The sequence below is a fragment of the Larus michahellis genome, chromosome 1 (assembly GCF_964199755.1).
Source record: "Larus michahellis chromosome 1, bLarMic1.1, whole genome shotgun sequence".
Taxonomy (NCBI): Eukaryota; Metazoa; Chordata; class Aves; order Charadriiformes; family Laridae; genus Larus; species Larus michahellis.
In genome coordinates, this window is record NC_133896.1 from 176,049,733 (window position 1) to 176,073,267 (window position 23,535).

At 35.2% G+C, this 23,535-nt stretch overlaps 1 protein-coding gene across 32 annotated transcripts in view; it reads left to right on the forward strand.

The window, feature by feature from the left end:
- MYCBP2 (MYC binding protein 2) overlaps positions 1-23,535 on the forward strand; it is a 200,234-nt gene that overhangs the window by 158,824 nt on the left and 17,875 nt on the right. For 20 of the 32 annotated variants that reach the window (XM_074563530.1, XM_074563556.1, XM_074563599.1 and 17 more), the window contains 15 exons: positions 3,417-5,060; positions 6,445-6,614; positions 7,418-7,662; positions 8,375-8,542; positions 10,207-10,364; positions 10,782-10,981; positions 11,958-12,107; positions 12,792-12,952; positions 13,555-13,711; positions 14,364-14,588; positions 15,221-15,286; positions 17,625-17,864; positions 18,003-18,101; positions 19,069-19,149; positions 20,418-20,684. In XM_074563530.1, coding sequence (XP_074419631.1) covers positions 3,417-5,060; positions 6,445-6,614; positions 7,418-7,662; positions 8,375-8,542; positions 10,207-10,364; positions 10,782-10,981; positions 11,958-12,107; positions 12,792-12,952; positions 13,555-13,711; positions 14,364-14,588; positions 15,221-15,286; positions 17,625-17,864; positions 18,003-18,101; positions 19,069-19,149; positions 20,418-20,684 — 4,031 coding nt within the window. Of the gene's footprint in view, positions 1-563; positions 666-3,416; positions 5,061-6,444; positions 6,615-7,417; positions 7,663-8,374; positions 8,543-10,206; positions 10,365-10,781; positions 10,982-11,957; positions 12,108-12,791; positions 12,953-13,554; positions 13,712-14,363; positions 14,589-15,220; positions 15,287-17,624; positions 17,865-18,002; positions 18,102-19,068; positions 19,150-20,417; positions 20,685-23,535 lie in introns of all 32 variants that reach the window. The other 12 variants (XM_074563476.1, XM_074563505.1, XM_074563513.1 and 9 more) reach the window with 3 other exon arrangements.

Here is a 23,535-nt window from a genome sequence, read left to right on the forward strand (position 1 = left end):
ATGTCTCTTGATAGTATTGAGAAACTACACTTCACGTTACGTGAAGTTTTTCAAAACATTACATTATTGAGGTGCATTCAGATTTGAAAACAGATAGTTTTGATGGGTTTAATGTATTTGTCTTCATTCTTCCCAGCGTGAGACTTTCCAACATAAACATCTAGATGTTCTCTAATTTTCTCAAAAGAATGTGAGAACTGGTCATCTAGAAGGCCATATTGCAGTTCTAAATAATTCATGTCTGAATTTACAGGTTAAAAGTTGACATTTTAAACCAGAGTTCAGTTCAAAAGTAGGTACTGCTGGGTTTTATAATAAGCCATAAATCTCATTGGTTAGTCTACACATATTTCACTAATACTGAAATCACAGATCCTTTATTCTTTTAAAATTTAGGTCAGGGAAAACATTTTGAAGTAACTGTTTCTCATTTAAAACTAATGTAGGCATCTAAACAATGAATTCTTAACAAAGGAGATGCATATCATTTGAAATGCTTGTTTTTCTTTACTGCTTTTTCCATTGAATCTGTGCTGCTTCTGTGCAACTGTTTTCCACTGTAGAAACTCCATCCTGCTGCCTTGCTTCTCGTGAGCGTATTTACAAAACTAGTGATGTAGCTGGGCCTGCCTCTGCTATTTCATCTCTCTCTCACAAACTGAAGGGTGGGTATGCATGCCAACATAGCAAGGTTGTTCAGATTTTTACATTCAAAATGTTTTGGTTTGGTTTCTCCTTCTGTTCATTTTCATTTCATTCGCTCAATAAAACACTGTTTTGAAAGTAAACATTCAAGTTTGGGCGCTCATTTGATGTGACCATTCAGTGTTGCCTTCCTGAGTTGCAGCAACTTCATGATGTATGATCCAACCGTCTCTTTCTGCTTTGTGAACAGAAAGGTGACTGTTAACCTAATCTAATAACACCTCCTTTCAAACAATAGGCAAATGAAATATGGAAGAAGAACGGGGAACAAACATATGAGTGGTTTTTTTGTTTACAGATAAAGTAGTTCACTGCATGATTATGCAGTTTTTCATTTGGGGGATTTTTTTATTTTTTTTATGATAGCCTGGAATGCTAATTAAAATTATTTACCTGTATACGTGCAAGTCCAAACCTTTTGTTTTTAAAAAACATATTGTTTACTGCTGGAAGCTACTGCTAAGCTATGCCTTTCATAGGCAGTTTTGTTCTGGAATGTTTTCCTGCTTGATATTCACTAGTCGTGCATATACTTTGATACATTGCTGAATGGCTTGCAGTGCTTTATGCCCTTTAAGAGGATTATTGTGGTCTTTTCATTATTTTTTTCCTTTGTGAGGAATTCTGTAAAAGGTTCTATCTAGAATATTTTCTCATCTGGCAGACCTTAAATTCATCTTCTTATTTGTTTGTTTCTGGGAAAAGTGTGTATCAAGTAATTATAATTTACATTTCTGAATTCATATATCATATAGGCATCTCAAAATAGCTCATCAGTAAAACTGGTGAATAACAGAGCTGGCATGAGCAAAATGCTTGGACTGATATTTAGGAAACTTTTTAGTTTTTTTTCATTTAGCAAGAACAATCATTTTATAAACTATGATGTACCATGCTATTTCTTTCCTTCCTCTTCCTCGCCCCTCCAGAAAATAAGTATAGAACTCAAAAGAAAAAAGAATAAAGACAGATTAGACTCTCAAAATCGATCATAATGACATTTGAGATGATCTCATTATATTCTACTGTTTACATTTGGCATATTGTTCCCGAATATAGACAAAATATTTCTTCTCTGCCTGGAGAATTATGATTTCCTACCGTGTCCTGTGTCCTGGGAAGCCAGGAGAGTACTCTAACCTTCAAAATTGCTAAATATTCCAATATAGGTATCCTTCACTTTTTCCTGTTGCTGTTTGTCTTTTTATATGCTACTTAAATATGGAGGTAGCAGAATAATAAGAATTGTTTTGTAACCTGAGGAAACATCTGGGTTGGTAGACTTTGCTCCAAAAATACATTTGGTTTTGTATTGCGAGATGTAACAGAAGGAAAAACTGAAATCACTCCATGCTTGTATATGTTTTCTAGCATAGGGATAAGGCTTCGTGATTGAGAACTGGAAGAAGTTGATTCAGATCTCATAATGCAGAAGGAAATAAACACAGATTACCTACCTTCTGAGTCAATACTGAAGGCACTAGATAAAAAATTACTGCCTATCCTCTCTGTTCCCATTAGAAATCAAGGTCCCAATTTGCAAATATTCACTGATTAATTGAAACTTTATTTTCTTAGCAAACAGTTGTTTCCCCAAAAATGTGCCTGGATGACTAGACACTTAATATCTAGAAAAGTAAAATAATCCAAAGTACTGCGACCTAATTCTACAAGCTTTACTAAAGAAACTTCTTCATTTATAACTGAGGAAAATCCATTCATATCAGAATGACTTTGTTATACATTCACGACTTCACAGTGTAATACTTTGTGGAGAGACAGTTGTATTTAATTCACGACTGCTGCATTGCTTGCCAGTAATTTCAACATTGCTTGTCTTAATTTTCAAAATACAGTTCTACAAGAGAGACAGTGTGTTCACAGAACCATTAGAAGCAGATTGCTTTAATGAGCTCCTTATTTGCATATACTTGTTTTTTGTGTATTTATATTAAGCTACCCATAGTTTGTATAGTTCTGTAGATTAATATATGTACAAATTCAGTGTGCGTAGGAACAATAAATTAGTGCATTAAAATAAAAGGACATCATAGACCAAAGTTGATGGTTTAGCTTAGTGATTGAAAAAGGTGGGTTTGGCTGTGGGTGGTTTTTTAGTAGATTGTATGCTGGTAGCAGAACATTGATAGTTTGTGGTCTTAAAAAGGTGGATACCTCAGATTATCAATGTGAATAGTTTTCAGGACGCTTGTAAGCTTCTTACCCCATTTGCCTTACAGCTGTATTTACTTCCTACATTTCATGACATTTGAGCATTAAAGAAAATAAATCTGGTAATAGATTTGATCTTTCTGCAAATCTCTTGCTGCAGTCAGGCTGACACACATAGAGATTATAAATATATAATCCCTGGTTTCTGTTGCAACTGTGGTAAATTTAGTTAACTCCTGGCATTTTACCTAAGGACGTAAATTGCGCTTCCTTTACTAGTGTTTTGTGGAACTAGTGAACTGTGCCTTTTGATACCTCCATAGTAGTGTTTTCTCTGTAAATATTTCCTAACACTTGTTTGTATCTGTCTTCGGCAGAAGAAATGTATTGAAAGTATTCCAGGGGAAAAGATTTTCCCTTATACTTCCTCTCATTTTGATATGAACAGAAGCGTGTGTTTGATTTTGAGTCCTTGTTTTGTATTATTAAAGGTATCACTGCCAAAATGTAATAATTTAATTATAAAATACACTGAACAGGTGACCGAATGAATTTCACGGGAGCTGCTAGACCGGTTTCTCCAGCAGGAAGATCAGACGTGTCATCAAAACACAGAGCTGACAGCAGGTCACCCAAGCTTGATGTGCGAATGAATAGAGCTGCTGCTGACCAGAAGAAACCTAGGAATACAGAAGGCCTATCTGCCAGTGAGTCTCTTATGCTGAAATCAGATGCTGCAAAACTGCGGTCAGACTCTCACAGCAGGTCTTTGTCTCCAAATCATAACACTTTGCAAACACTAAAAACCGACGGAAGAACAACTACTGGTCTGAGAGCTGAATCTCCAGGGCCAGGAACCAGGTCATCTTCTCCAAAGACAAAGACACTTACAGCCGTTAGATCTGGTGCTAGTTCTCCACGATCCTCATCACCTCACGAGAAAACTCTACCTCAGAAAGCTTCATCTCCTGTAAAAACAAAGCTTGATCCTCCTCGAGAACGCTCCAAATCAGATTCTTACACATTAGATCCAGACACCCTTCGCAAAAAGAAAGTGCCACTAACAGAACCCTTAAGGGGGAGGTCCACTTCACCCAAACCAAAAATTATTGCAAAAGATGGAATACCGGTTACAGAAACTGAAAATAGAGCTCCTTCCCCTCATGTCGTACAAGAAAATCTTCACAGTGAGGTAGTTGAAGTCTGTACTTCAAGTACGTTAAAGACTAACAGCATTACAGATAGCACCTGTGAAGACAACACAGAATTCAGAAGTCTGGATGATGGTTCTAATAAAGTTCATTTCAGCATAGGAAAAGCACCACTGAAAGATGAGCAAGACATGAGAGCATCTCCAAAAGTGAGCCGTAAATGTGCTGGCAGGCACACAAGACCCAAAAAGGAAAAATCCAGCTTTCTCTTCAAAGGAGATGGCTCCAAGCCTGTAGAGCCTGCCAAGCAAGCAATGTCACCTTCCGTGGCAGAATGTGCTAGAGCTGTATTTGCTGCGTTTCTTTGGCATGAAGGAATAGTTCATGATGCTATGGCTTGTTCATCTTTTTTGAAGTTTAATCCAGAACTGTCCAAAGAGCATGCGCCAATACGAAGCAGTCTTACTCAACCACCTGCCGAGGAAAAAGAAACCAAGCTGAAAAATAGACATTCATTGGAAATATCATCTGCTCTTAACATGTTCAACATCTCACCTCATGGACCAGATATATCTAAAATGGGTAGCATCAATAAAAACAAAGTCCTCTCAATGTTAAAGGAACCGCCTCTGCATGAGAAGTGTGAGGATGGAAAAACTGAAACTACCTCCTTTGAAACATCCAGTCATCACACGATGAAATCCAAGTCTCCTCTTCCATTAACGCTGCAGCACTTGGTGGCTTTCTGGGAGGATATTTCTTTAGCAACTATTAAAGCAGCTTCCCAAAACATGATTTTTCCAAGTCCTGGTTCTTGTGCAGTGTTAAAGAAGAAGGAAAGTGACAAAGATAACAAGAAAACCAAAAAAGAGAAAAAGAAAAAAGAAAAGGTTGAGACCAGGCCAAGGGGAAATCTTTTTGGCGAGATGGCTCAGCTTGCAGTGGGAGGACCTGAAAAAGACACCATCTGTGAGTTGTGTGGAGAATCCCATCCATATCCAGTGACTTACCATATGAGACAAGCTCATCCAGGTAAGATGGCATATTTTTTCATTCCCGTGTCCATCTGGTAAATATATTGCACGCAGACACGCAAACATAACTAATACCAAACTAATGTGGTATTAGTTACAGTTATGAAAACGCGTCAGGCTGTCTTGTCTACCATTTTAACACGGTTCACTATATAAGCTAAATTAAAACTTATATATGCTTACTTAACAAATTATTAACATGTTTGTGTATGTAATTTTAAGTAGTTATGGATCTAAACTTCAAAAATGCTGAAGAAAGTTCTTTGAAACAAGACCAAAATAATGAGCTGACTTGACAGTATCTCTTCAGAAACGTGCCATTTGTTACTCTTCAGGACTTGAAACTCTGCTGAGAAAATTTGAAATAAAATAAAAAATATAAGATTGATTAATTAGAGTTTCTGTTTCTTAGAACTTCCATGTTGCCAAAAGTTTTCAATTACTATTCTACTGTGAGTAGTGGAAAACTTTTATTTATCTGTTGTCAGCACTGGGTATCAGTGGCGTAATTTCTTTGGTTTAAAATGTATCTTAAAAAAAAAAAAAATCCACTTCGAGTCTGTAGACAATTTGTATTGTAAAATACAACCTGAGTCTGCTATTTTGTTTTTCTATGTGGATCCCTGAATTTTTTCCAGGATTTTGTTTAATTTTAGGAAAATGGGGTAAACCAGTGCTAGCTAGGCATTACCTTAACTGGTCAACTGAGTTCAAAAGATACATAAATTGTGTTTTCTTTAGAAAAGGGATCACTAATAGAAGGGATTAGCTACAATATAGCTAATAACAAGTAGCCTTGTTAACGACAAGGCTTCTAGCTTGTCTTTTTCTAGCTTGTAAATATAATTAATTATTTTCCCAGTTAGGGAAATTCAGGCTGATGTTGCATGTGCTTGTTTTAGCACTGTATGTGAAGTTAAAGCAAAATTAAGGAACGTTATTATTCAGCAATTATCAATGCCCTGAATCTTTCTGAGAAACAGTAATCATCAAAGGAATGCACTTCATTCCTTTTTAAGCTTTGATAGATCGAGGGTAGGGTTTTTATGTTTGTTAAGTTATAGATAATGTTGGCTAGTGTGTAATACTGACCTTACCATCACTTAGCTGTCTGAGCGGGTAGTCGTTAATGCTTTGGGCAAGTTCATAATAAAAACTTGAAAACTGCAGTGTGTTTGGATTCTTTGGATACTGGTGGGACACATGAAATAAAGAAGATAAATGAGATCAGGGATAAAGAAAAGGAGAAAATTAGGCAAGGGAGAAACAAGCATCTTCCTTCCCCCTCTCCATCTCTCTTTTACAATAATAAGTAATATAATAATAATCCTTCTTTTGAAATAACCTTTTTTTTTTTATTTTTTTTTTTTTGTCCGATGTAGGCTGTGGCCGTTATGCTGGTGGCCAAGGCTATAATAGCATTGGGCACTTTTGTGGAGGATGGGCTGGTAATTGTGGCGATGGTGGTATTGGAGGAAGCACTTGGTATTTGGTTTGTGATCGGTGCAGAGAAAAATATCTCCGTGAAAAGCAAGCAGCAGCAAGAGAGAAGGTATTTTTATCTGTTTCTCGTATGTTTAGCTCTCTATCTGCTTAATAGCACTGTTCGCAACTTGAAAATAAGGTAGGGCAAATTAAAAAAATTTGGCATTTCAGAATTTTGGAAGGTTTTGAAATATCCGCTTACGTCATTGATAGGTTTATAACAATAAGATAGAAACTTTGCCAACTACTTCTGACCAGACTTCTTCCCTTCACGCAGTAGTGTTTTCAAATTTTTTAAGTAATTCTATTTTTTTTATCCCAATACAACTGCAGTGTTGAATGTAGTACCTAACTTTGTTAACGTATGCATCAGTTTATTTAACTTTGAATTCGTTTTATTTGTTTACTGAAATATGAGTACTATTTCAACGTTATAGTTTCATTAATCATCTTAATCATCCAGATCATCAGATACAGATGCCAAGCACTGGACAAACTAGAGCAATTTTTAATAGGAACTGTACAAAAGGTGGTGTTCTTATATTGGTCTTCCATGACCAATATAAAATTCTTCAAATTCTTGATTAAAGTATGCAAATATGTAGAGGTTTTAAGATAAAGATAACAATGCTAATTTAACTTTATTTTTGAAACTAAATTTGTTGAAACTTCTTTGCACACAACATTCATCCTAAGGCAAACATCAAAACTTTCAGCTGTTTGTTAAAAGTTTGCAAAGTTATGAAAATAATAGGAGTGCCATTTTGCAAAAAGACAACAGGACGAACGAAGCAACTTTAGTTAAGTGACATTATCACCTTTTCCTGTGATGAAGTATAATTTAAACATACCTTTTTAAAATTTCTTTAGATTAAACAATCTAGGAGAAAACCAATGCAAGTTAAGACTCCTCGTGCCTTGCCAACTATGGAGGCTCATCAAGTGATTAAAGCCAATGCACTGTATTTACTGTCGCTAAGTAGTGCTGCTGAGCCCAGTATCCTCTGCTATCACCCTGCAAAAGCATTCCAGTCTCAACTTCCCAGTGTCAAAGAAGGAATTTCTGAAGACTTCCCCATTAAAATGCCTTGTCTCTATTTACAGACTTTAGCAAGGTAATTAAAATAAGTTCATGAATATGAATATTGATTTTAATACTAATCTATTTATGGTTAAAAATGTGTGTATTAACTAAACTAAAAATTACATAGAAAAAATATGTGTTTTCCTAATTCTTTATGATCTTTTTTTCTTCTCTCTCTTCCATTTCCATGATCTTGTTCAATTTCTTAGACTGTATTTGCTCCAAGGGTCAAATATACCCTGAGTAGCTTTTCGATGCTAAATATTTTTTAACAACAGTTTAGTTTCTGTTCAAAGAATTTAGAATTTCCTGAAAAGCTTAACTTAGTGTGTTAGTAGCAGACATATCACGGAATCACGGATATGTGCTATTTTTCTCTCTTCACAGTTAAAAATAGTAAGAAGGAAACCAGAGCATTTGTGCTTACTTGGTATTTTTAAGTAGATTTCACTGTAGTGCCTCACGTCTATGATGGATAGACATTTGGGCCTAAAGTACATAAAGAAAATATCTAATGAAAATACTAAAAGATAGCAAAGGGTGATCCCCACTCCCTGTTGGTTGAAAATGCCATTATATTTTCCACTCACACTTGGTAAGTCACAACCAGTTTAAGTGCATGAAGTGAGGAGTAAATGAATAGCGTTGGCTGCCCAAATGTATTGGCAAAGGAATTTTGTCTGTGTGTGGTTTTCAGGAACTTCTAATCCTTAATTCTAATTTTAAAATCTCATTTGATGTAGGCATCATCATGAAAATTTTGTTGGGTACCAGGATGACAACCTCTTCCAGGATGAGATGAGGTACCTGCGCTCAACATCAGTACCTGCACCGTACATCTCAGTTACTCCTGATGCAAGCCCTAATGTCTTTGAAGAGCCAGAGAGTAACATGAAATCTATGCCCCCGAGGTACTTCCTTGTAATTCTAAGTACTACATGCAAATGCTAAAGCATTAGCATAACACCAATTTATGTATTTATTTATTTTTAAAAAAGAAAACATCGCTGTAGTTAAGTAGCTGAAGTATCAGATCGGCCCAGATCAATCTCTGAAATGGCAGCAAAAAAGCCAAAAACTTACGAAGCTGTAGTCAGAAAACTATCTTCAGTGAATCGTATCATACCAGATATATTTTCAACCACTAGCAATGCAAATTTGCAAATTGAATTTGAAACTTTTAACTGTAAATGCAAACCAGTTGCTTTTCTCCAGAGAGGTCTTGGTTTTACCACCTAAATATGAAAAAAGGGAAATTTATCCATAGTCCTTACTTCAGGCCTGCTTATTTCCCTATACAGACAAAGACAATTTTTCCAGAATCTCCAGAACTGCAGAACTGAAAAATTGATCTAAAGAGCAATGGTCCAACAACTGTAGCTGTTGCGAACTCCTTGAAAACATAGCAATTTTTTCCCTTGTATTTCTATTCTTTAACACAACTGACTGTAGTGCAGATTAATGGCCTTTTTGAAAGGAAGTAGTGGTCGTCCTTCTTTCAGGATTTCATTCTGAAGAGAAGTTTGAACTGGAGGGAATTTCATTACCTTACACTTTTCTAAGAAAATGCTACTTCTTTCTGTGGGAAGCTAAAATGTCACTGAAGAAATGACAACTTAATGCTATACAGGACCAAGAGTGCTAGATGGTTTCTGTCAGGTTAAGCTAGTTTCTTAACTCATTAAGTTTATTATGACCTAAATCAAGGAATTAAGGAGTTTTTGTTTTGCCAGGGAAAAAAAGACCACTTTTCCTGTTACTTAATAATAATCCGGAATCAACTTACATGCTTAGTGTTTTCAGATGTCAAACGGTGATTCCTCATATTACAATGAGGATGTAATGAAGAGAAAACTTGCTTTTAATCTGTTTTTATTTTGATCTGTTATATTTTATACTGACTGCAAAACCAGTTTATTGGAATACTACAATCTACAATGTAGTCTTTTCAGAAATAGAACTTTTCTAACAAAACTCCTTAAGAGTGCATCATATTGGTATATTCCTTTATTAAAACTGTGGACACCACGGTCTCCTGAGGCCTATAGGGACAGCATAAGCTCGAAGTTCTTCTGCAGACTAAGAAGTCCACTGAAGGTAAGGAGCAAAACCTGTCAGAGGCGTAGCCGTAGCAATTGAAAATTGGCTTTAAGGCCAATGTTGTTAGAAACTTCTACTTTCACATCAAGTTCGAAATTTCAGTTCGCTTGCATATTAAAAATTCACTCCGTAGATGTTTTCACGTGCATTCTCAAGGCAAATTTGGTCTGAAACTTCAATTCAGGCATGATCTGAATGTTTGTATTCTCTCAAAAAATATACCTAAATTCTTGGAATTTACCATGTACATCATTACATTTGTTTATAAAGCACTTGCATGCTTTTTCACCATGTGTAATTCTAATACGTGTTCTTTCTTTTCCAGCATTTAAATGGTTATTAGGTACATAAACTTTCATGCCGTAGTAGCATTGTTGTCGTGAAAGGCATGTGTCTTTGTTTAATATTTATGTATAATTCAAGTACGCTCTGTATATTCGTTAATGGGTCTATAACTTCCCTGATTTCTTTGTAGTTTGGAAACCAGCCCAATAACAGATACAGATCTTGCGAAGCGTACAGTCTTTCAAAGATCATATTCAGTTGTTGCATCAGAATATGACAAGCAGCACTCAATTCTGCCAGCACGTGTAAAGGCAATCCCTAGGAGACGAGTCAACAGTGGAGATGCGGGTAAGAGCACAGACGTCGGAAGCAGTGGAAAAAATGCTCAAGGATATGGCATTGGATTTGCAGTTCGTCTTGGAAACTGTAGACAAATATACATTTTTATAACTACATGTAATGGTGTTTATTTATCAATAAACATTAGCTGTTTGTCGATCCGCACAGTGGGCAGTTCAGGAATTACTGTGGTTCTGAAATTTGTGGTGCATCTTTTGTGCTTGATTTAAAAGTTAAAGTGGTTATTTTCTTTCTCAGTTGAAACATCATTTTTCCACATTGTTTTCTTAATGCATTTTTCTCATAGAAGAAATGAACAAAAATATCGATTCTGAAATTGTTCTATTGCTTTTTATTTTTACTGTGGCTATAAAATTAAATAGCACAAAGAATCTAATATATGCGTATTTTTTTGCTTTTGAATAGAAGTGGGGTCCTCTCTCCTGAGACATCCATCTCCTGAACTTTCTCGGTTAATCTCCGCCCACAGCTCTCTTTCCAAAGGAGAGAGAAATTTCCAGTGGCCAGTGCTGGCATTTGTAATCCAGCATCATGATTTGGAAGGACTTGAAATAGCAATGAAGCAAGCCTTACGGAAATCTGCTTGCCGAGTCTTTGCCATGGAGGTATTAATGTACTAATGGATCTTGTATGATTACAATAACACATTTGTGAATTCTGTCTCAGAATTTTTTTTAAAGAATTTTTGTATAGATTAAAAAACAAAATATTTTGTGATGTGCACTAAAACTTATTCTAAAAGTTCACTTGTATTATTAACTCTAAAAGTTAGGAATACAAAAGTATTGCCTGTAAACCTTCTTCAATAGATAAAAGAATGTTATTAAAGCTGCAAAAATCAATTATGCAAATACTGTTTTCTCCTCATTTGCTCTGCATCTTCCTGGTCTTACTTGCTGTTCCTTTCTCAAAGGAAAGATTAATTGCTTCAATAAAAGCTTCAAGAGGCATCCTCATTCAGGCCTGCCTTTTTTTTTTTTTTTTTTTAATTTCAACTAAGCTTTAGTAAAGTTTCTTCTGAACTTGTATACAGCATAGCTATTTTCCAAGTATTTGTAATGTGAAAAGATAGGTGGATTTTCCAGATAAGGTAAAAAACACACCTCTTTTGTTAAGCACCATTCGTCAAATTTCCAAACATCAAGGTGCAGAAGTATTGCAGCTTTTAGAATATAAGAATGCTACAATTTTTAAAAACCTTTTTCCCTGCTACATTGATTTTTTATTTTTTTTTTTGGAAGTGGCTGAATTGGTTTGATTAATTCAGTCAATGGCAGAGACCAAACAGGGAAACCAGATCTCAGCTTGTAAAGTTCTAAATTCAAAAGGATCTTTACTTCATTAACCAATTTAAATTGTAAGGAGTGCTGCCACTTCATCCTGTAATAATCTCTGCAAGTACATCAGAACATTGTTTCTTCATCCCTCAGCTTTTTTCAAAGAACTTATTTTTGTGTATCGTGTTTGTGAATTAGTTTGCTATGTTCCCTTTAATGTAGTTGTCATTTAATAAGACATATAAGAAATTATTTTGCTCCAGGTTTGCTTAACCAATAATTCCTTGTGTGTATTTTATTTTAGGCTTTCAACTGGCTTCTTTGTAACGTCATTCAAACAACTTCTCTTCATGATATTTTATGGCATTTTGTGGCTTCCCTGACTCCTGCACCTGTGGAGCCTGAAGAAGAGGAGGATGAAGAAAATAAATCAAATAAAGAAAATGCAGAACAGGTAAGTGAGGTTCAGCGTTCGTTTCATAAATACAGTATCTCTTGATGCTGTAGTCAATTTAGAAATATTTTTATTAGTCTCTGTGAAACAGGACCTTAATTACAGAATGAAAGTTCTTAAATTGTAGTTGAACTCTTTCAATAGTAATAGATAAATTAATTTTTGATCTAAATTTGCCAGATTTTTTGTGCTGATGAATTAGTCTCTTAGTGCATTATTTTTGTGAATATTCATGGTAAAGAAGGAAAAAAAGGCACACAAGCACATTGCTAATCCAGTAACAAAAAAATTTACAGTTTGGTTTTTATTCTTCCTTTGCCCCCCAAAAAGAAGAGAGAAAAGAGAAAATATTTTTCAGAGAAGCTTTGTTGTTCAGTCTGCTGTGTCTTTCAGCGCTTTATGAAAAATCTATAGTTAAGTCTGAAAATCTATAGTTAAGTAGTTATATGTATATATATAAAGTAATTATATATATGAGTAATTATATATACAATAGATATAATTAATTTAATGATTTTTAAGAAACATCTATAGTTAGTTCTGAAAAAGTAGTATGTAAAACGGTATAGTCCAACATATCACTCTTCCAGTGATTTATTTAACCTTTTTTAACCTTCCAGATTTATTTAACCTTTTTTTTCTCTGAAAGTTTGTTAACAATGTACAAATTGCTTTGCGTCTTAGGAAAAAGACACAAGAGTGTGTGAACATCCTCTGTCAGATATAGTGATTGCTGGCGAAGCAGCTCACCCATTACCCCACACTTTTCATCGCCTTCTCCAGACAATCTCTGATCTTATGATGTCTCTTCCCAGTGGCAGCGCATTACAGCAAATGGCCTTACGGTAAGCACAGATTAAGAAAACGCTTAAAAGGCTGGAAATGTTGTAACATTATACATGTGAAGATTTTTGCAATGTAGATACGAAGTTTGGAAGAACTTTATGTGCCTGTGTGAAAAAGAGCCTATGTGAAAATGTAAAAGATGTACGTGTTTATACATATAAATAATAGTAGAAAAGACTTTGTAGAGAAAAATGTATCTGCTCTTAAATTCTGTACTGTATCCACTATGAAAAAAAACCCGCATAATTGAATAATATGGTAGTATCTGTGTGTGTGCATGGTAGCGTAATAATACCTTTCTCTCAGAAAGCTGTCGTCTGAATAGTACCCTTAAACTGTTAGAAATTTTTCCCGTGTGTCTGTCTCAAAGGTGCAAATTGAATCATAAAGATTCTATTCATTGTTAAAATTCTAAGACAAGTTTACTCCCGCCTTCCTCAAAATGATGCATCGAAATACTTTAGATCCTGCAAAAATTTGAAGTTAAAGGAGGTTTATAGCAAATATTTTGAGAAGCAAAAATGTAATTAATAGTTTGACTGTCAGGCTATGTCTTTTAAACAATTATCAAAATTTCAAAGTCTATTAAATGTGTTTTCAGGTGCTGGAGTCTCAAATTCAAGCAATCTGATCACCAGTTCCTGCACCAGAGCAACGTTTTTCATCATATCAACAATATTTTGTCTAAATCTGATGATGGAGATAGCGAAGAGAGTTTCAGTATTAGTATTCAGTCTGGTTTTGAAGTCATGAATCAGGCAAGTATTACACCTCTCTCGCAGAAGCAGAGGTCAATTGTGAACAGCCCGTGCTTCCTATGATCATTCTGTTTGAATTAAAACATTCTTTATTGCAATGTCATATTTCCGTGATGTATCTCAGTTTGGGGTCTTGTTGGTGATACTCTTTCTCATATTTAGCTTCAGAGGTTCAAATATTGACCCTTAGGCCCTGTAAAACTCAAACCCAAATTTTGGAGCAGTGATTGTAAGTGCTTGTTTGCAGGTACAGTGTTTGGGGGTCTCTTAAGAATTCGTTAATTCATTTGGCTCATTGAGTTAGTTCAATTTTTAAATGCTGTGTACTTCCAGTTCTTACTTGCTTATATCTTTTTTTTTGTCTGTTATTCTGAGGAGCACAAATTAATACTCCTGATGAATATCTTTAAAGTGTTTTCTTCCATTTATTAATACATTTAGGCGTTTGCTAATACATTCAGCTGTTAGCTATTAATATTTCCTTTGGTTTAAAGGATTGAATAGTTTGAACCAATAAATTACAAATTTCTTCTTTAATCCGGAGAGCATATTCCTCAGAACAGAAATGTCTGTATGGTTTTAAAAATTGTAAATAATGCCTGTATTTGGGCTTACTTTCAGATTTTCTAAATATTTTATTTTGTTTTCACAGGAACTGTGTATAGTGGTTTGTCTGAAAGACCTAACCAGCATTGTTGACATTAAAACATCAAGCCGACCTGCCATGATTGGGAGTTTAACAGATGGGTCTACAGAAACATTCTGGGAGTCAGGAGATGAGGATAAAAACAAAACCAAAAACATCACAATCAACTGTGTGAAAGGAATCAATGCACGTTATGTGTGTGTTCATGTCGACAATTCCAGAGATCTTGGGGTAAGAGGAAAATGAAATTAAATGTCTCTCACTGAACCTGTATAGTCAAAGTTGTATATATTTATCAGTCAAGAACCACCGTTTTCTTTGTCCTGTTCAGTTTGCAATTCTAATTCAGAAGCTCACGTTTCAAAGGTAAATTTTCAAATTTCTGTGTTTTAGAAAGCAGTGCCTGATATGATCAGACCAATACAACTAAATTTGCAGTTTGCATGAACCTAAGACCGGGAAACTTAGTTCTCAGTGGCATGTTCAATTTCAGATGCATTTTCAGCATTTAATTATTTCATAAGTTACTTTTCCTGCACACAATTTCTGTAGAAACATTCAAATAAGGGGTTTTCATGAAGTCCAAAGTATTTTCTAGACTTACTACATTCATTTTTATTGATCTGTATGGTAATGTTACAAATATATCTTTATTTCAAATACAGCTTTTAATACAGAAAACAAATTATATATCATTTTTGAGAGCTGTGCTTTGGTATTCTTTGTCCTTGATTTTGATCACTTTCAAATTATTTTTTTTAATAATGAAACAACTTGTCTCTCTTTTATGTATGTATTCTCTTAATGCGAAAGGAATAGTCAGAATGGTCCTCAGTGGTTCTTATTTTGCTTCTCCGTTGCAGAACAAAGTGACTTCAATGACCTTCCTAACTGGCAAGGCAGTAGAAGATCTCTGCAGAATAAAGCAGGTAAACATTTTAACAGCTGACATTCAAAAATTGCCGTCTCTTTTTTTGGCTGTGTATAGCAGAGATTTTTCTAAGCGAGTAGTTTCCATTTCTTACTGTAGGTAAATTATTTTACAAATATCAGGCATCATAATCTTCTTGGAAAATACTGTATTATCAATGACAGAATTCATCCATATATACTGAATATTGATCAAGCTTTTACTCTCTTACTGAAATAGAACAGGGTTTTTCGTTTAATTACTACAGCTGAAAGAATAAGTGATCCATGTAGAAGGTTTCCAGAAAAGACTGTTTAGGTTGAGTTTTATAAGGTCCAACAAGCTGTTTGGTTTCTTTCAGGTTACTTATATCTAGGTATACCTGAAATAATTGCATTAAGCAGTATTACACGTTGTTAGATATTCTGATGCCTGGCTTCTTAGTGTTGCACTGTCATTGCTTTGTGTCTGCTTCATGGAATCATTTTTCATTAGAGAAATGCAGCTTAAGAGTTAGCAGAAGTAGAACGCCATGAGAAAGGAGAAAATAAATCATTTACCCTCAACACGAGTTTTTCTAGTTAAGTGATCTAATACACGTTTATAGCACACATTTTGCCCTGTCATCTTAGTTCTCGACTTCATGTAGCTGAAGACTTCTGCTTGGAGACTCAAGTTCAGAATGGTATTTAGTCTTTGAACTTCTATTGCCAAGCCAAATGATAGAGCTATATTTTTTTTATACAGAGAACAACGTTTTGTATTTTGACACTGATGTGACCCATCACAGATATTTAAGGTTTCAAGCAGGCAGTTACTGTTTTGGTCTCAAAACTTTATTCTTTGATTTATTGACAGTCAGTGATAAAATTCTTCAAGAAGAAGCATTGTCTTACTGCAGAGAGGTGGTTTGGTTTTTCTCTCCCTCTTATCCTCAGAGAGCGTTTAAGGCAAAGATACAGCTCCAAAAGGTGTTACAAATCTGAAGAAACAAAACTTTGGTACAGTGGGCTTGTACTAAACAGTGAAGTGTGAGTGTGTGTGTGTATATACTTAGACAGATATAAAGTTTGTGTGTATTCCTCTGTGAGTCTATATGTGTAGATAGAAAATATAGATGGACACACACCCTCCTCTTGGAGAATTCTTTTTTTTTGTGGGAAGACTGACTTGGTATGCCTGGGTTTCCAGCTAAATAAAAGAAGACCGTGGCAGAGCTCAGGTGCTGGACTCGTGATCATTCGTACAGCTTATTAGCTTGCTCCCTGGCCCAGTTTCTGTCTGCTCAAACACAACGCCCAGGCATTTTTCCAGGGATGTTTTCCTCCCAGAAGACAGGCAAGACTTTTTGCTGAACAGTCCTGACGCTTCTCCAACAGGTTTTTTTTGTATCTTCAAACACACCCACATATACTAAACCCTAACTCATGCACAGCCTGTCTCATGGTATGTTTTTTTTTAAATAAAAAAAAAAAGTCAATCTTATTTATAGATGATCTCTAGAGGTCCCTTCCAACTCTGAAGATTCTGTGATTCTGTGATTAATCGTCTGCTGCAGCACAGCTCAATGCAGACGCTGAGAAGTAGTGTAGGAATGGGAAAGAACAAATATTAGCTTGATAATAAATGAGCCTTATGGATATGAGAGAGGGCTCACTTGCCTCAGGGCCAAGTGTAACTTAGCCCCACTCGGGCCGCTCTGAGCAATATGAGCACTGCATCCTATAGGTTTTTGGCTTCCAGTAGTGACATCACAGTTTAAAATCATATAACATAAATTACATTCTTTTTTTTAACCATATTTATTTTAAAATATACTTAATTTGATACAGTGATCTGTATTCTTTTTTTTTTAAACAATTATTAAATCCTGCATCTCTTGATCAGGATATCAGAATTACAATTTCTTTGGCAGGGATTTATGTGGATAGGGTTGAAATAACTTAACTACTGATAATTGTGTGTTATCGTTTCAGTTAAATTATAGTGGTGGGGTTTTTTTAACACTAAAAGTAGTGAGCAAATATTAGTTCAAAGTGATTTTTTTTGAAATCATGAACTGTTGCTTAGAGGATAAAAGGGATAGATAACCCGCTATTTTTAGTAGGCTTTAAAGACAAAACCTAAATGGCTATATGTCATTTCTTTTAAGTTTGAGATTATTTTTTTTTTTTAATCTGAATTCATGAGGTTGAATATTTTTATAATTAAACATGCTGCTCTTACTGCTCGGGATTAGAAATTTCATAGCAAACACTGTATTGGTTCCGGTGATATATGGTGGGTTTGTTTTAGACGTACATGACTTTTTTGTTTGATGTAATGTCAGTTCCCATCTTTATATTCCTGTTTAATAGGTAGACTTGGATTCAAGACATATTGGCTGGGTAACAAGTGAACTTCCTGGGGGTGATAATCACATCATCAAAATTGAATTGAAGGGTCCAGAGAACACACTAAGAGTTCGACAAGTGAAAATTCTTGGCTGGAAAGACGGTGAAAGCATTAAAATAGCAGGCCAGATTTCTGCAAGTGTAGCTCAACAAAGAAACTGTGAATCTGAGACGCTGCGAGTATTCCGACTTATTACATCCCAGGTGGGATTTTAACTGTGTGTTCTACGGTGAAACTTACTTTAAATCCTAGCCTTTCAGTGCTTTATGTTTTAATGTAAAATGTTGCATCTGCACAAGTTTGTCTTTGAGATAAGCTAATTGTCACTGTCTTTCTTCCAGGTGTTTGGAAAACTCATCTCCGGTGATGCTGAGCCAACCCCAGAACAAGAAGAAAAAGCACTGTTGTCTTCCCCAGAAGGAGAAGAAAAAGTACACAATGTATTTATTTGTATTCTATCAATAATACTTTGCTGAAAAAATGATCCAGGATGATTTTCAGTATTTGTCCTATGTCTTATGCTTCCTAATTCTCAGATCAAAACGGAAGTAAAATGTCACAACTGCTTATTTTTTTTTGAGGCATCATTGATTTTTTTTTTTTTAATTAGTAAACTGTAATTGGAGCATATGCATTTAATGGAAACATCGTAGCAACAGTAGTGCAAAAAACGCCTCCCATTACAGAAGTATTTAACACCTGCAGTAATGGTCAACCTGAAAGTCCTTCTTGCCTATTAGCTTGTACCTTTAGAGGGGCTCTGGTGATGTTTAGAGAAGATATATTAAGAAACCGCACTAGTATCCTTTTACCTAGTGTACTCTCCTTTCTTCCAGCAAGGGTTAGTTTAAGAAGTGTTCCTGAAAAGGTCACTGTAGCTGGACTATCATGTTTAATAGCCAAAATTGGACTGTCCTCAATGAAAGTAATTTAGTTTTTCAGATGATACAGGGGTTTGCTCTACCCAGTACCTTGGGCAGTAAATTCCATGACTGAATTATTGTAAAAGTGTATTTTTCTCACACCTGCTAATTGCGTGTTCACTGTTTCTTTTGTTGTGAAATACGAACTGAAGAGTATATTCTCTGTGCTGCTTTACAAAGACTTAATCAGTAATTGTATTAAGCTAGGTGAAGAGGCTGAATCTCAGATAATTATATTTCACTTGGTTTCCTTATTGATTATTTTATTTCATGCTCAAATGTCCTCTTGTAAAGACACTAAATACACCTAAGAGGTATTTATTAACTGTAGTTAAGTTGATCTTGCTTACATATCTTATTTCTCCGTAACAAAAAGCTACAAACTTTTAGAACAAAGTTTCATGATATTCCATGTTAATTGCTCTAGTAATTAGGAAATGTTCTTGAAACTCTTGATCTAATATTAAATATGCTTTTTATGAAGGCAACATCAGATGCAGACCTGAAGGAGCACATGGTAGGGATCATATTCAGCCGGAGCAAATTGACAAATTTGCAGAAGCAGGTTTGTTCATTCTGAAATGCTTTGAGGATTAAAGGTTTGCGTGTTGTAATAAATATGTTCGTTTTCAATGAATATGGTACCTTTTACTTGACAGATACTGTTCTGTTGTTCCTTATAATCAAATTTTGGGTTACATTTTAAATAGTATGTTTCTGTGGTTTATATTAAAAGTCTGCTGTAATTGACACTGGAAAGAAAGCTATTCTAATACGATAAAACCCCTATTCTATTAGACTCAATTTAAAAAGAAAAGATTTAGAATTGAGATGTAAATGGTACTTATTTGTGTTTGTGATAATAATAGCATAATAGTAGACCCTCTCAAATTCTAGGAGAGGTTCAGCAACAGAGTTTAGATTCTCAGTTTTGCACATGTTTTCTCCCCATTTCTGTCATCAAAAAGTATTTAGGTTTGATAAAATTTAGTCCTAAAAAGGTAATGAGTGCACAGATTCTTAAATTATTCTTTCCTGCACTCAATGAAGGTTTGGGTTTGTGGTTTTCTTACTTATCTTTGTTCTTCTTAGCATAAAGCATTAGTTCGAATATGTTTTTTCTTTTGGATGCTTAATTTTATTTTTTTTTAAATACACTGACTAAACCATCTTTTATATTATCTTTATTACACCTATCATGAGATAAACATTGCCATAAAGATTTTTTCACAGTAATACAAAAGATATTAGATTAATTCTGAAGTTTGTTAGATTAGTAAGTCATGCAGAACCTACTTTCTTGTCACCCATCTTATCAGACTTTAAAATCTCTTGACTATGCTTTTTAACATGTTATTGGTAAAATGAAAATATGGTTTCTAAAATATTTTAAGCTTCCTGAATGGTAAACTGAACAAGAGAGTTAAGTCTTTTAATAAGTCCTTTTCTTTTGTGGGTGTCGAGTAAATGTATTTCTTTGGGGTTATTTGTATGTGGGTTTTTTTGACTTGAATTCTATGTAAAAAGCAAATCAAAAGGCAGGAGCTACAATAAAAAAATATTTATTTCAATTACATTTTACAGAAAGAAAAGGAGCAAATTCAGTATTAAACCTAAATCTTAATTCTAAAGATTTTATCTACTCTTTAAATCTAAATTTTATTCTTCATTTTGAATTCATTTCTGAATTTATGTTGAAAAGTAATTTGAGCACAGGCCAAATTTTACAGGCTTTCCATATTAGTCATCGTTGTGAAGGTACGTAAAACACAAGTTCTTTAACTTTTTAAAAGTTTTTAAGCGTTACTATGTATTTGGATTCTGTTTGGATAGGTATGTGCTCATATAGTCCAGGCCATACGAATGGAAGCGACCCGTGTGCGTGAAGAATGGGAGCACGCCATCTCTAGCAAAGAGAACGCCAACTCGCAGCCTAACGATGAAGATGCTTCTTCCGACGCTTATTGCTTTGAGCTGCTGTCAATGGTTCTGGCGTTGAGCGGTTCCAACGTGGGCCGGCAGTACCTGGCTCAGCAGCTGACTCTGCTCCAGGATCTCTTCTCGTTACTGCACACCGCTTCTCCCAGGGTGCAGAGACAGGTGAGTGCTGACTGTTCCTTGTCTGTTTTGGTATTCCTAGCAAAAAAAGTCTATAGAATCCTATAATTGTGTGCATGATAGTAGAATATGTTATTTGAACTTATTTTTTTTGTGAAATGTAATTTGGTGTTTTCGTTTCAAAAATGTTTTCCCAATCGTACTCAGATCATCCCTATATTCCACATAGGGAATAATTGTAAATTTTATTTTTTTTTTATTGCAATCATGAGGAGAGGGCAAATAGGAATTTATGAACACTTAAAAACAAATTACAAAATCTCCTTTTGGAATTTGTGTTAGTTGTTGGGGTTTTTTTTTCTCAGTTTTTTGAATGGGATTAAAATGATAAAGTTTGATGTGTATAATTATGAAGTATAATTATGATATACCTCAGCACCACCACAGTTTAACTGTTTAAAACTATTTGCAGGAAGTACACACAGTGTTGAAGGCAATGAAGGCTACAGTTATGAAATTAAAATAAGCTCACTTTTGAGTAAGTTCTTAATGCTTTGTCTCCAAGAGGTAGAACTGAGGTGTAAGAAATCAAAATTGCTTGACTAACCCGTATGTCATCATGAACCTAAATCAGCAAGCTATTCTGAAGTGCCTTTGAGTAATACCAGTGTTCACCTTTCCTGTCCTTATTCTGAAGGATATTGGATATGGTGGGATAAATTGCTTTCTCAAACCGTGCATCAGAGGGACATACGGTTTGCTTGGCAGGGGTTGCTGCTGAAGTGAAGTGGGATGCACAAGAGCAATTAGTCATTTTGTGTGCCCTAATAGGGGTCTTTTTCGTAAGCACACAGCCTGTGTTTTGGAGTGATATTGTGAAGGATTCTTTCATGAATCTGAACTTCACAAATCTTATTTCACAGTAACCCAGTTTTCAACAGATTCATCCCTGTCCTGTTACGTATGTTCAGTTCGTAAGTTATTTTCTTTCTGTCGCAATGACTAAGAATTCTCTTTTTTAAAATGAAAGTTCAGATTCTGAAGTGGCACTGCCTTGTGACTGGCGATGCTTAAATTTAGACCAGTGTTGTGGGTTACATTCCAAAAAAGAGACTTCTTAAAGTTCATATATTATATTTGTCTACTTTATTTATAAAGGACAGCATCATCCAGAATTATTACATATAAACGCAAGAACCAGAGGTGCTCCTTTTAAATTTCATTTCTCAAATGTATGAAGTTTAGAAGACCATTTGTTTATTTATTTATTGCAAATAAGAATTTGGTATAAAAAGCAGTTAAGTTTTCAGGCGTGGAAGGAAGCTGGTGAGGTGACGGCTTATTTTTTAGTAAGATCTCACACCGCTTCATTGTGGGGAAATGGTCTGAGAGGGCTACGCCGTCACCCCCGTTTGTGTGTGCTGCGTGTGCTCCAAATGTTGCTAAATATTTGCATGATTTGAGGCGGCCATCGTTAATTCTTGCCCTTTCAATATTGCGTTTGACCTTGAGGCGCAGCGACAGCTACAACTATGGGAGAACTAATCTTGTTAAAAACAAGCGTCTTGATAAAACATCGTAGCACGTGAAGCAGAGGCTTCGCTGGTTGAGATGAGACCTTGAAAGAACAGGGTTGAAATGTCTGTCAAATGGACAGGAGCTAAAAATCCAGTTTTGTTTGAGTATTTCATATTATGCATTATATAAAATGCCTGTATAGGTAAGATCAGAGGTTTTTAATTCGCAGTGTCTGTTACTGATCAGGCCTGAGTCCTTAGCATCTTTGTCTTATGCTCAGGCTATGAGTATATTAGTGTGGAACTAGGCAATTCCTTTCTACTTCTGATATCCTCAGGTGGAGCTTTAATATCTGTTTCTTTCTGAACTTGAATGTTGTCTGAGTATATGTGTGTTTACGTGCACGTAGTATAACATAAATATATGGACATATGAAATATTTAGTTCAGTACAGTTGCTGCACTACTTCTGGTTGCTAGCTGGTGTGCCTTCTCTAGGTGAATTTTTAGTTCCTGTTTCAGTAGTTTTTATTCATATCCTCTACTTCTCCAGTTTTCTGAACTGTTACAATATCACATCTCAACTTGCCTGGAGGCAACTAACTGCCCCACTTAATAATTCTGATATATTGCAGATATGCAAAATACTGTTGTGGGTTTTTTTTCTTAAAATGTAAACAGTTTTTCAAGAGAACATTGAAGGCTTGAGAAATTAGATATGAAATGTTAACTCCTTAAGCTTTCATACATCCTGATTTGGACCAAACTTTGCATGATATAGCCAGTTTCAACCCCAGTTCCACCAGCTGGTAAGGTTGAAGCATACAGTTTCAGGAGAGCTCCTGATAGATCCAGAGCAATTGGCACAGATTTCCTTTTCAGAAAATTCCAGTTAGAATATTGCAAGGAACACTAAGGGAGGGTGGAAAAGAGTATCACGGAAAAGAATCATGATTTTCAGTACCTCGAGGCAAGTACTTTGTTTTCAGAAGTCTAAAGTGCCTCTAGCTGTTCTGCCACAGAGTTTCTGACATCAAAAGATTACATGCAAAGTGGGTAACGTGTCTGTAACATGCAAGTAAATCAGAGTTGTACAAACATCTGTATCGATGTTATCGTAAGTCCATTACTAAGCATATTTTTATTATTATATGAAGACTAACTATTGTTTGAGTGAGATTGGTTCTGGACTCTTCAGCCTTGTCTCACTGGATATATTAATAAACACTTCAAAGCAAGATAGAGGCCTCACAGAATTTCTTACAGGTGTGATTTAAGTACGGAAAGCAGATTCAGTCCTTCTTACTGAATTAACTTGTGAAGAAAAAAGACTTTATGTGATTTTGCTTGAAAACTCCAGCTGTCTTGGTAAGAAT